Genomic DNA, 11337 nt, shown 5'->3' with positions numbered 1-11337 from the left:
CAGCCCCCCGGCTGGGCTCTGCCCCTGCTAATCCCCAGCTGGGGTCTCCTCCCCATTCCTCTGCAGAGCTGGGATGGGCTGGGGTGGGATGGGGCGGCGGGGAGGGGGCTCCTCCTGCCCTCCCAGCCCAGCAGCGGCTAGCAGCCCCCCGGGCCCGGCTGGCCAGCGGTGCCCCCGGCCATGCGCTGGCCCCTCTCTGCCAGGTTTATCGCCGCTGCTGAATGTCAGACCGGCAGGCTGGGCTCTCCAGGCAGGCTGTACTGCCAGGCAGCGCAAAAGCCTCTTAAAGGGACCGGCCCCATTTCCTCTCCGCCGTCCTCTCTGCTTGCAAGCCATAAGGCCCTGCGCATCCCCAGCCCGGCAGCCTGGCGCTCACCAGCTCTGCCCTGTGCATCCCCGCAGCCCCCCAGTGCAACCCCTCGCCGCCGGCTGGGGCCAGCAGGGCCACTCTCGCACGGGGGGGAGAGCCCACCTGAGCACCCAGCCCCGCAGCCCCGGTGCTCCTCCAGCTCCCTCCCGCTGGGGCTGCCCTGCCCCAGCCCCGTGCGCTGGGGATGGGGGCCACCAGCCACGCAGGGCACCCCGGAGCGCCGCTGCGCAGCCACCACGATGGGGGCACGGGCTGGGTGCAAAGGGGCTCCCGGGACGGGGCCACATGGCAAAGTCGTGCCCAGGCAGCATGGGCCAGGTGCCGGGGCTGAGCGGGCACCAAGGGCTGGGGCTGCTGGGGGTACAGCTGGCCCCAAAAGGGACGGTGCCCTGGCACCACCCTGCACGGCTTCACTCCCGCCGCGCTCCCCTCCCAGCTCATCACCAAGGACCTGCCGGCCCTCGCTGCTCCCACCCTCCGCGGCGCCTCGCCTGGCTCTGTCCTCGCTGTTACTCACACCTCTCACCCACCACAGCGTTTAAACATGAAAGACATATGGAAATGAGTGGCACTAACGAGGGTATTAATTAGAAAACCATCTGCCGAGCTGAGGAAAGCCTTCCCCTGCCACTGCCAGCCTGGGGCTGGGACAGAGCTTGGGGCAGCGGTCCGGCCCCGTGGAGGAGCAGGATCGAGCCAGCAGGCAGAGGAGTGTCCATGGGGCAGAGCAGCCTGCAGGCCAGGTGCTGGGGGGGCACGAGGGGATGTTCATAGGGTCTTGGTCACCTCAGGCTCTGCATGGAGATCTTGAGCCATTTCCTCGTGGAGCAAAAGGCACACCAGGCCCGTCCAGCTCACCCTGCTTTCATCATGCTGACTCCCATCCCCAGGCACTCACCGTTTGCAGGTCTCAGCCCAAGCATCCTCTGAGCAGCGCAGAAGAGTCCCGCTTCCCTGCGGCCGGGGCGCAAAGGGGGCCTGGGAATGATCCCTCTTGATGCTAAAGTCCCTTCCTTTGCTGCTGCTCAGGGCTGGGCCGGGAGCCCTTGGGACTGAGCCATCCCCTCGCTGGCTATACAGCACCCGGCACAACTGCAGCAGCTCACTGTGAGTCACTTCAAGGCAGAAATCAGGCAGGGATGGAGGTTCGGTTCCTGGGAAGGCCTGGCGGCCAGCACCACGGGCATATTCGGCATCCAGCTGGTCCCCAGCTAGGACCTCTCCACCCTGGCCTTGGCTGTAGCTGTGTCCCCACAGACTCAGTGTTTTGGGTGTTCAGGACAACCCCAGTGGCAGGTGGGACCTCTCTGCTCTGCCACGTGTGCTGGCCTTGGGGAATGGGGTGAGCAGCAGAATCTGTTATATGACTGGAAATCCTGTGTGATTTCCTATAAGCATACTTTTAATTACCCTTGGTGCAGCCTGACCTCCAGTTCCACTGGCCACCCCATTGCATGTGCTCCTGCCTTCCTCCTCCTCTGGGGGAATAAAAATGCTGCTTCTTCCATCACTGCATTGAAGGAAGCCACAGCTGGTCCCCTGGGAGTGCAAAACTATCCCTGGCTGGAGCAGAGTGCCGGAGTCAGCCAGCACCCGAGCCAGCCCCTGAGCATCGCCCCAGCAAGGAGCAAAGGGCTGGAGAGGGAAAGGAAATGCAGATGGTTCAGGGAAGGGAGTCTGGAAGGAAACCAGCTCCTGGGAAGAGAGACGGTGCAGCACAGAGCGAGGGCAGTGCCTGCAGCTGCTGGGGGCAGCCCCCAGTGCACCCAGGAAGACTTTGGGGCAGCGAGTCTCACGGTAACGCTTTATTCCTGGTGCGGACACGTTTACCCTGGCTGGGCAGCCCGCTGGGCCCTGCACGGGTGGCAGGGAGGAGCGTGTGGCCAGCTGCGTGCACGGCTCGAGGACACAGCAGGGGAAGCGAGATGCCCCACTGCCTGGGCCCAGCGGCAGGAGGCGAGTGCAGCTCCCCAGCCCCTGCTGCTCGCTGAGCATCCCCTGGCGCTGGAGGGTCCGTGCAAGGGGGCCAGGCGAGAAGGCAGCCCTGCGAGAGGGGCAAGTCCTGGCGGCTCTCTCCTCTCCTCCCCACCGACAGCCTCGCAGCAGACGGAGCTGGGGAAGGAGCCCAGTGATGGAGATCAGCTAAGGGAAGGCAGCACTCATCCAAGGCAGAGGTCCCTCTCGGAGCGGAGTCGGATCCTGCAGCCCCGGCCAGCTCAGCTCTACCCGGAGGAAGCTGCGAGGAAGGCAGGAGCAGCAGGTTTCGAGCAGTCCGGCAGCCCCCAGCTGCTGCAGGAGTTGGGGATCCCCCTGCTACGCCGAGGGCAGGAGGACAGACCTTTACCAGGGACAGGCAGCTGCTGGCAGGCGCGTGTCCGCCCACAGCCCAGGGTGGCCAGCGCGGGCACTCACCGCACGGGACGTGGCAGTCGCACTCGCAGACGTCGCAGCGCTGGAACCAGCGGGCCCAGCCGGGCTGCTTGGTGACGCAGGCCGAGATCTTGATGCAGCCGTGGTTGAGGAAGGTTCCCAGGAGAGCGTGGGTGCTGCAGGAGGAGGAGCACCTCCCGGTAATGTCCCGCTCGTTGATCTCAATCCGGCCTCGCAGGCAGATCCCTGCGGAAGCGGGGCTGGAGCACGTCACCGAGAGCTGCCCGCAGCCACCATCCTTGCAGCCCCCCTGCCCAACCACAACCTCCCCACGGTATGCTGGGTGCAAAGGCGCTGGAGACGTGCCTGCAGCCCTCCTGCATGCCCAGAGGGGCTGCGAACGCCTCCCTGGGGCCCCCCCAGGCTCAGCACGTGGCCCAGCAATACTCACGGAGGCAGGTGGGCTTGGGGGTCCAGCGGCCGTCGGACTGGCAGGCGCTGGCTGGGTCGCCCAGGAGCAGGAAGCCGGGCCGGCAGCTGTAGCGCACCACCGAGCCGACCCACCAGTCGTTGCCGTACACCACGGAGTTGAAGTCCGCCTCGGGCCGCCCGCAGTTCACTGGGGAGAGGGAAGTTCCCGTTGACAGCACAATGCCAAAATCCCCCGCGGCCAGCTCGGCAGCACGGCACCTCGCGGGGACGCTCCCCCGGCACTGCTCCCCAGGACGTCTGGGCAACCCTGCAGGTCCTGAGTGAGGGCCAGGGTGCTGGGCAGGCGCTGCAGGTGCCCCTGGCCACTGCCGGTGTCCCCTCATGGCCCGGGGACCAGGCTGCTACAGAGGCTCCACACATGCACGTGGCACCAAACCCTCCCTGCCCAGGCAGGCTGTACCAAGCCCGGCAGCCATCCCTGGCCCCCTCCTGCCTCCCCCCGGCCCTACCTCGGCAGAAGGACTTGTAGCCCAGCCAGCAGCAGCTGCCGTCCCCGCACTGGCTCCTCTTCAGCTCCTTGTGCTTCCCCTTGCAGCCCCCCAGGCAGATGGGCGCTGTGCCGGACCAGTAGGTATCCAGGACTCCTGGCACCACAGGGAGCAAGGCAGAGAGGGGCTGGGACGGCTCTGCTGCCCCAGCCCCGGGGGGAAAGGGCTGGGCACCACCATCCCCACTAGCCCCCCAGATAGGTAGTACGAGCCCAGCCCATATGAGCCCCCCACAGCCCGTTACCTTCCGGCTCCTCGCAGGAGACCAGCGCAGCCAGCAAGGCAAGGAAGAGGAGGCTCGGCCCCATAGCGCACGCACCGCCCTCCTCCCCACCCCGCAACTCATCAGAGGACGCAGCCCCTCGCCTTGCCCATCTCCCCGAGCCCCTGCAGCGCTACCCGACCTGCCCCAGAGAAAGCCAACTTTGTTTCCATGCACTCAGGATGGGAGACGCTGCAGGGCACGGGGGAAGGGAGGAGACGCTCCCCTTAATCCCAATCCTCTCCCCAGCAGATAATCCCTGGCAGATTATCCTCCCCAGACCCAGTGTTTAAAGGGACAACTCCTGTCGGCCACCACAGCCTCTACCCTGTTCTCAGCATCTAGCACTCAGGCAGCACCGGAGCACTGCAGCCCGAGGCACATCAGGGACAGAGTGGGCACTGCCATGGTTTGGCAGCAGAGCCCCAAGGCCTGTGCGTTGGAAAGGGAGCCAAGATGGGAGTGCTGCGAATGCCTGTCTGGCTGGAGTCCCTTCTCTCGAGGGTATTCTTGGCCCAGCTGTGCCAAGCACCAGCGAGGAAGCGTCTAACGGGAGCGCAGAAGGCTGGGCAAGGCTGGCCACATCCTGTGCTGGCAGCCCAGGAAGGCTCTTCCCAGAGCCAGCGGCATCCTCCTGCAGCACGTGCCGTGGGGACTGCCAGGGCAGCCAGCTGCCCCTCACCTGCCCCCGAGCACAAGGCGCCCGGCGCACTGCCCCGCTGTGTCTCACTAGCCCAGGGGAGGCTCCTAGGCTGCGTGCCCCCGCGAGAGCTGCGCTGGGGCGCACACTGCCCTCCCTGCCCACATCCAGCCCAGGAAACTTTTCCACACAGCCTGGGGCTCTCTCCCCTGCTTCCTCCCTGCTCTTCACCCAGCCCATGTTCAACAGTGGCAGAGCTTGCTGCTCCTTGCCCATGGCACAGGCCTAAGGGGCTGCTCTTGTGCCCCCGACGCGAAGGGCACAGCCACAAGTCACACCCTTGGTGTTTGTAATTAGAAAGTGAGCAGATGGCCAGGGGGTTAGCACAAAGTGATTTTCTCCACTAACCTGGAGCTCCAGCAGCTTTTGCTGAACTGCTTGAGAAAGGAAGAGAGGAAAATAGGCAGCGTCAGGCCCAAGGGAGCAGTCAGGGCACTGAAATTGCCTGTCTACCTCCATCTGGTCACACCACTTCCGCACAGAGGGCAGCGAAGGCCACAGTCGCCCTGCTCGCTCCAGGGACACCAACTTCATGCTGTCCTTATCCAAACCACTTCCCGAAGGGCGAGCTGCCTCTACCCACAAGCCCAAGCTACTCTTTAGATCCAAAACATGGCACAGCAGGCAGCAAAGATTCATACCCTGCAGGAGGCAGCAAAATCAAATGCACACCAGGGAGCAGGAATGCCTGAGCTAAACCTGGCCTTCCAGTGCCACCTCTGGGGACATGAGACAACACACACTCCAAGGCAGCAGCCAGCTGCATCAAGTGGTGACATGCAGGACCGTTAAGAGATCCTGGCAGCTCCGCAGTGCCTGGTGCTCACACCGCAGGTGCTGGGCTGCTTGATCTCATGCTCACACCACAACTCGCCCTGGCTGGCGGGGATGGGGCTGAGGCAGACACCACACACCCGTTGGCCCAGCAGTCTGGCTTTTATTTGTCACTCCCAAGTACACTTTGCCTGATCAGGAGCCCAAGCCCCAATGTGGGGAGGAAACCCAGGGAAGAACAAAAGCATTGGGAAGCCCCCAAACCCTCAGTGCTGCAGGGAATCAGTAGCCTGTAAGGGACAGCACCTCCAGCCCTCTCCTCCCACAGAGATCAGTGCAGTATAAGGGATCAGTGGTGCAAACGCTGCCAACGGCACTGGCTGAGTGAGCCAGGAGAGATGTCCTGAAGGGAAGTGCTGACAAAGGCAGAAGTGGGGCACCCCGTCCCTTGGAGAACGGGGTATGGGGGAGAACAGGCCTGAGGGCCACACGTCTCACCTGCCACATCTGCTCAGCACATCTCCCTGCCTGGGGAGATCCTGACTGAGGACCAGGCTCAGGAAGACCTGACAACTTGGCTGCACAGCAGCAAGGATGACATCACCAGCGAGCAATCCGGCAGGAAAGGCCTGGGCCAGGCAAAGACTGAACCTCCTGAAGGAGTGGGAGAGGCTTGCCCCTAATCCTCAAAACCTTGGCTCTTTCCAGCTCAAATCTCTTGTCTATCAGCAGAGACCGGCCCTTCCCACCTCCCCATGCTGACCAGAGCTGGCAGCCAGTGAGGCTGGGGCAACAGAGGGAGAAGCTAGCCAGCTGCATGTGGGAAGAGACCTGCCTTCTCCCCCAGCACCTCACAGTCTTCCCCACCAGCACATCCCACCGATGCCTGTGTTTTCCACGTGCAGGGAGGCAGATGAGCACCTCACACAATCTGGATGCCCAGCTCCTCAGCTGTCTTCTGCAGACGGTCCATGACATTCTCCTCCAGCTCCATAGCCAGCCCGCCAGGCACCACTGCCCGCTCCTCAGAGGACGCGCTGGCCATGACATAATACACAGTCTCACTCTCCCCATGCTCATTGGTCCGGTTCACCACACGGATGATGGGGTTGGCCAGGGTGCTGGGTTCTTGCTCCGAGGACAGTGCTGCTTCTGGGAAGGCACTCGGCCCTGCTGGCTCAGGGTTGCCAGCAGAGTAAGCCGCAGGGCGCAGCGGGGCCACTTGCGGCTCAGTGTCACTGTTCTCCACTGGCGGAGCCCCTGCTGGGGCCTCCAGAATGATGGCCTGAAGGTTGCCCTCACCCTCAGACAGCACCACACACTCAGCTGAGCCATCCAGTGCCTCTCCCTGCTTCTCACGGTCCTTCAGTAGCTGCTCTGTCAGCTCCACACTCTCGTAGCGCACCAGCTGCAGCCTCATGTAGCCGTCCTCATGTTCCTTGTACCTGAGCAGAGACAGGCAGGGGTGATGGAGCAGCTCACACTGCAGCCCCTTCCCAAGAAAAGGGCAGCAGCCGGAAACAGCGCTCCGGGAAGGGGTATTATATTCTAGGCTCCAATGCTATATAGATGATGCTGGCCAAGGAGGATAAAACTCCTATAGCCTCTTCACTTAATAAGCACATTCACGTAGCATGAATGTTCCCTGGGAACATTTGAAATTCATCCTCTTTCCCTCCCAACTTTTAGGCTCTAGAAACCCTTTGAGGAGACCTGAGTTTCCTATGCAGGACACAGCAGAGAGGCAGCTGTCAAGAAGAAAGGTTGAATAGGGGCAACTCTCTCTGGGATGGGACACCTGGAACTGGCCCCTGCCAAGTTCCAAGATGCAGCTACAATGGCACCACTGCCCATGCCCCTAATCTCTGACCCACTGCTGGAGCTCCCACCCAGCACTGCTCCCTCACCACGGTCCAATCCCACTGAACACTTGCTGCCCAGCGCTTCCCAGCCCCGGGAAGTGGGTCTCAAGTACATTACAGGCAAACATCAAAGCCCAGTCACTACCAGATCTCTGCTAGCTTCAGTAAAATGTGGGAGGCAGCTCCAGCTGTCTGCACCAGACAGGAGGTAGCGAGGAGCAGAGGGAGGGCAGTACCTGAAGCGAGGATGCCCTGAGGGCCATTTGAACTGGTGTTTCTTCCTGAGATGCACAGTGAGGTTGTTCCCACGCGTGAAGCACTTGTCACAGACGTGGCACTTGTACCGGGGCTCCGAGTCACCCTGGAGGGCAGAGAGAGGAATGTGAGTGCCCCACAAGCCTGATCAGAGCGCCTGGCACCTGCCTGCACATGTGGAGGGAGGAATCAGGTTCTCTGAGAAGACCAACACAACATATCACTGCAGCAGGAAGAGAGGAAGGCAACCTGACCTCACACTCCTATAGCCCTGGTCAGCCTGGGCACTTCACAAGGCTTTAGCTTTTTTCTTTATGCTTCTGTACAGCATGTCATGGTTAGTGCTTCTCAGCTTTATTGGGAGCAAGCGCACAGCAGAATAGCCCTCTGCTCCCTTCCCACCTCATGGACTTTCCGGTAGTGCAGTTTGATGGAGCAGAGGGAACGTGCGGTGAAGCTGCAAGCCTCGAACTCGCAGCGATAGGCTGGCTCTTTGCTGTGTGTGTCCAGATGTTTCCTCAAGTCAATGAGATTCTTGCAACTAAAAGGAAACAATAAGGGAACAAAGCTGATCAGTGTGTGCTGCGCACACACAAACAGGCCTCTGGGCATTTCTCTGCCCCAGCCGGGAACACGGGAAGCCCTGGTCCTCACCTGTAGTCACAGTAGTCACACTTGAACGGCCGCTCCTCGCTGTGCCGGAAACGAATGTGATTGCGCAGGGAGGAGGGCAACGGGCAGGTCATGTCACACAGAGGGCACTTGTAATGGTTCACTGCTCGGAAGAAATGAGTGGGAAACATCACCACGGAGCACGTGGAGCAGGGGAGAACACACACTCCTCAGGGCCTCAGTTGGAAGAAGGAGCCTTTACTCACCATGGTTCCTCATGTGGTCCCGGAGCAGCCTCTCTGTGGCAAACCTCTTGGAGCAGTGAGAACACTGAAACCTCTGCTCTGCAACACCAAAGTCGAGGGAGAAGAGGGCAGGAAAAGGGTGGCGAGAAGAGAAATCAAAGCGGAGAGAACACCACAAAGAGCAACAAATGAGAAAGTTTCAGCGGAGCTGGGAACCCTTCCCTCCAGTCAGAGTCAGTAGACACTAACTGCAAAGCCCAAATATCAAACCACTTTTAAGGACCAATCTGTCTTCCACCCTTGCAGTTTGTCCTGTGCTGCAGGAACTGCGGAGCAGCTGTGGCAAACACAGCACACTTATCTCCCACACAGCACAAGAGAACCCAGCAAGACTGCTTACAGCCCACTCCTCCCCATGCCTGCGGGAGCTTACGGTCCAGTGCAGTCTGCCGGCGGATGTGGTCGAAGAACTTGGTGTTGTTGGCAAACATCCCCCCGCAGGTAGGACAGGCCACCACCTTCTCCTGTGTGTGGCTGCGCAGGTGCTCCCGCAGCTTGCAGCGCCCTTTGAAGGTGCAATCGCAGTCTGAACACAAGCAACACAATACCATTAAGATCCTTCATAAAGGATGCAACAGACCAAGTAACTCCAACAGGCCAGAGAGGAGTCTTGGACCCCACGACCTGACTGAACAACAGGCTGCTCGCTTGGCTGTGCAAGGATTAACTCTACTCCAAAAAAGCCCATGCAGCACAGATACAGCACGATGAGGCCGCTAGCCTACAACCAGCACGGGCCCCCCTCACCCCACAAGCAGCTAGGACAATTGCACAAACACAGAAGAGAGCAATTATTTTAAAAAGTAAATCAGAGCCTTTTCTCCTAGGTACTAATTAACTATAAATGAGAAGTTTAATACAAAATAATCCACTGGACCCCCTGAAGGAAATTCTACAGGAACATTTCACTGTCAGCACCATGCGCAAGCTCTTGAAGTAAGAGACGCTCTCTGAGAGCCTGGCCTGCCAAGGAGTGCAGCTTTCCTGTACAGCCCTCACAATCCAACCTGCGCAGAGCTCTCCAGAGGGGCCTTGCATGCTTCCACTGACCTTTCCAGCCACAGAGGACCACGTGGTTCTCCTTCCCTGCTGCCTTGTACTCAGAGCAGAAACTGTGATCCTCCACGTGCCGGTAGAACCACTCAGGATTATCGAACGACCTCTGTGGGGACAGACAGAACAGGGTGAATAGATCAGCATGAGCCTGCCTCAGCCAGAGCGCAACAGATGCTTTCCCCACAGGCACAGGCACAGCAAACAGGCAAGCATGCAGGAAAAGGCAGCTCTCCTCCCCTTGGCTGCCACGTCACAGAAAACACTTAGGAAAGCAGAACTGGTTCCCCTGCTCTCACCTCACAGTACTCCCACAGACACAGGAAGTTCTCCTGGATCTCGGGGATGATGTTGCGGCTCTGGAAATCCAGCTGGCAATGGCTCACATCCGACTGGCTCTGCAGGGCCCGGAGCCCCCACTGCTTCAGCTTGGTGTGGTAGCAGTGGAAATAGACGTGGCGGATGAGGTCTGCTGAGCTCTCCGGCGAACAGAAACCACATTCCTGCCACAGACACGTGTATTCCTCTGCAACAAAAACAGGAGACACCCAGGGTGTAAAAGCCTGATGGAAAGTCTCCCAAATAAAGCTTGGATCCCTGTAGGCTGAGAAATCCCATTTTTTTCCCCCTAAGATTCCAGTTGTGCAACAGGCAGAGCTATTTTCCTTACGGAAAGGAAAATTTTCCCACAAGGAAAAAAATCAAAGAAGGAAGAGGACTTATGACCCACTACAGACAACGAAGACAGTAACTTCTTACCGAGAGGGTCCACCTCGTCCCGGTTTTCTCCGGGAAGGTGCTGCTGCAGGTGCTGGGCCACATGCTCACAGAACTCCTCCATCTTCGAGGCCACGTAGGTACAAACCTCCCACTCGCACTGCAGCACCAAGGCCTCCTTCCCACCGCCCTTCGCGGGTGGCATGGTGGCAGAGCAGAGACGCCCCCCACGCCGCCCCGATCACCCCGAGCCCCAAACCGGCCAGGGCGCCGCCGGGGTGCTCCCCGGCAGCCCGCAGCGAGACCAGGGCAGTCCCCGGGGGGGGCTCACGGCGGCGGCTGGAGCCAGGGCCGAGCCACGACAGCGGGCAGCGGGCGCCGGTGCTGGCCCAGCCGGGCCCGTAACCCCTCCCCGGGCGGCAGGAGGGGGCCGCGGCAGCGCAGGGGGCAGGGGGAGGGGAAAGGGGGGCGCACGGCCCTGTAACGGGCGCTCCCGGCTCTGCGGAAGGGGGGTCCCGGCCCCGGAGCGGGTGAAACGCCGCCGCGGGCCGCGCCGGGGCGGGGCGGGACGGGACGGGACGGGAACACCGCCTACCCGCCCGCCCGCACTCGCCGGCCGGCCCCGCCGTGCGCTTCCCCCGCCTGGGGGCGCCGGAACCCAACGGACCGCGCCCGCCCGACCAATAGCAGCCGCCTCCGCCCGGCCGCCAGCCAATCGCCGCGCGGGAGCCGGCCCCGCGCGTGCAGCGGCCGAGAGGGCCCGCGCGGAAGCGGGCGCCCGGAGCGCAAAAGTTCCGGGGCCTTCCCCCGCCGCCTGCAGCCTGCGGATGAGCCCGGCCGGTGTGACCCCTGACCCCCGGGGCTGTGACCCCTGACCCCGAGTGTGACCTCTGACCCCAGGGGCCTGGCCACGGTGGAGCGGCATCCCCCCGCGATGCTCCCGAGCCCCCGCAGCCGCGCCGGGGACCGAAGCCTCACTGGCTGCTGTGCCAAAATGGCCAAAATCGGGGTCGGGCGCCGGCTGCTGCGGCGTCCCGGCTTCTCTTCCTGCCCCGCGCTCCCCGAGAGCAGGCGCGT

General features: G+C 61.8%; 1 protein-coding gene and 1 long non-coding RNA gene across 3 annotated transcripts; both read right to left on the bottom strand.

The window, feature by feature from the left end:
• Positions 1–2179: 2179 nt before the first annotated feature.
• LOC106495838 (uncharacterized) lies at positions 2180–5231 on the bottom strand. Of its 2 annotated transcripts, XR_010886267.1 has the most exons (5): positions 5031–5231; positions 3682–3816; positions 3192–3359; positions 2783–2986; positions 2180–2606 (listed from the first exon to the last, which is right to left on the bottom strand). It is a non-coding gene; the product is annotated as an uncharacterized lncRNA (long non-coding RNA). The 2 variants fall into 2 exon arrangements; XR_010886266.1 differs by lacking the exon at positions 5031–5231 and having other exon boundaries at positions 3682–3891.
• Positions 5232–5599: 368 nt separating this feature from the next.
• On the bottom strand, positions 5600–10785 carry HINFP (histone H4 transcription factor). The gene is made up of 9 exons (XM_067310172.1): positions 10303–10785; positions 9843–10069; positions 9541–9652; positions 8864–9016; positions 8452–8529; positions 8228–8348; positions 7976–8114; positions 7555–7679; positions 5600–6901 (listed from the first exon to the last, which is right to left on the bottom strand). Exons 1-9 carry the CDS (start codon positions 10463–10465, stop codon positions 6379–6381), a joined length of 1641 nt encoding a protein of 546 aa, XP_067166273.1. The 5' UTR covers positions 10466–10785; the 3' UTR covers positions 5600–6378.
• Positions 10786–11337: the final 552 nt, after the last annotated feature.

Source organism: Apteryx mantelli, chromosome 23, assembly GCF_036417845.1.
Source record: "Apteryx mantelli isolate bAptMan1 chromosome 23, bAptMan1.hap1, whole genome shotgun sequence".
NCBI lineage: Eukaryota > Metazoa > Chordata > Aves > Apterygiformes > Apterygidae > Apteryx > Apteryx mantelli.
This window is presented reverse-complemented; position numbering and strand designations above follow the sequence as displayed.

Bases quoted from the DNA above. Each gene is read 5' to 3' on its own strand.
- HINFP (XM_067310172.1), bottom strand. From the start codon at position 10,465: ATGCCACCCGCGAAGGGCGGTGGGAAGGAGGCCTTGGTGCTGCAGTGC. The intron at 10,070-10,302 runs GTAAGAAGTTAC...TTTTTGTTGCAG, and splicing joins GGACGAGGTGGACCCTCTCG to AGGAATACACGTGTCTGTGG. The intron at 7,680-7,975 runs GTGGGAAGGGAG...TCTGCCCTCCAG, and splicing joins ACTACCGGAAAGTCCATGAG to GGTGACTCGGAGCCCCGGTA.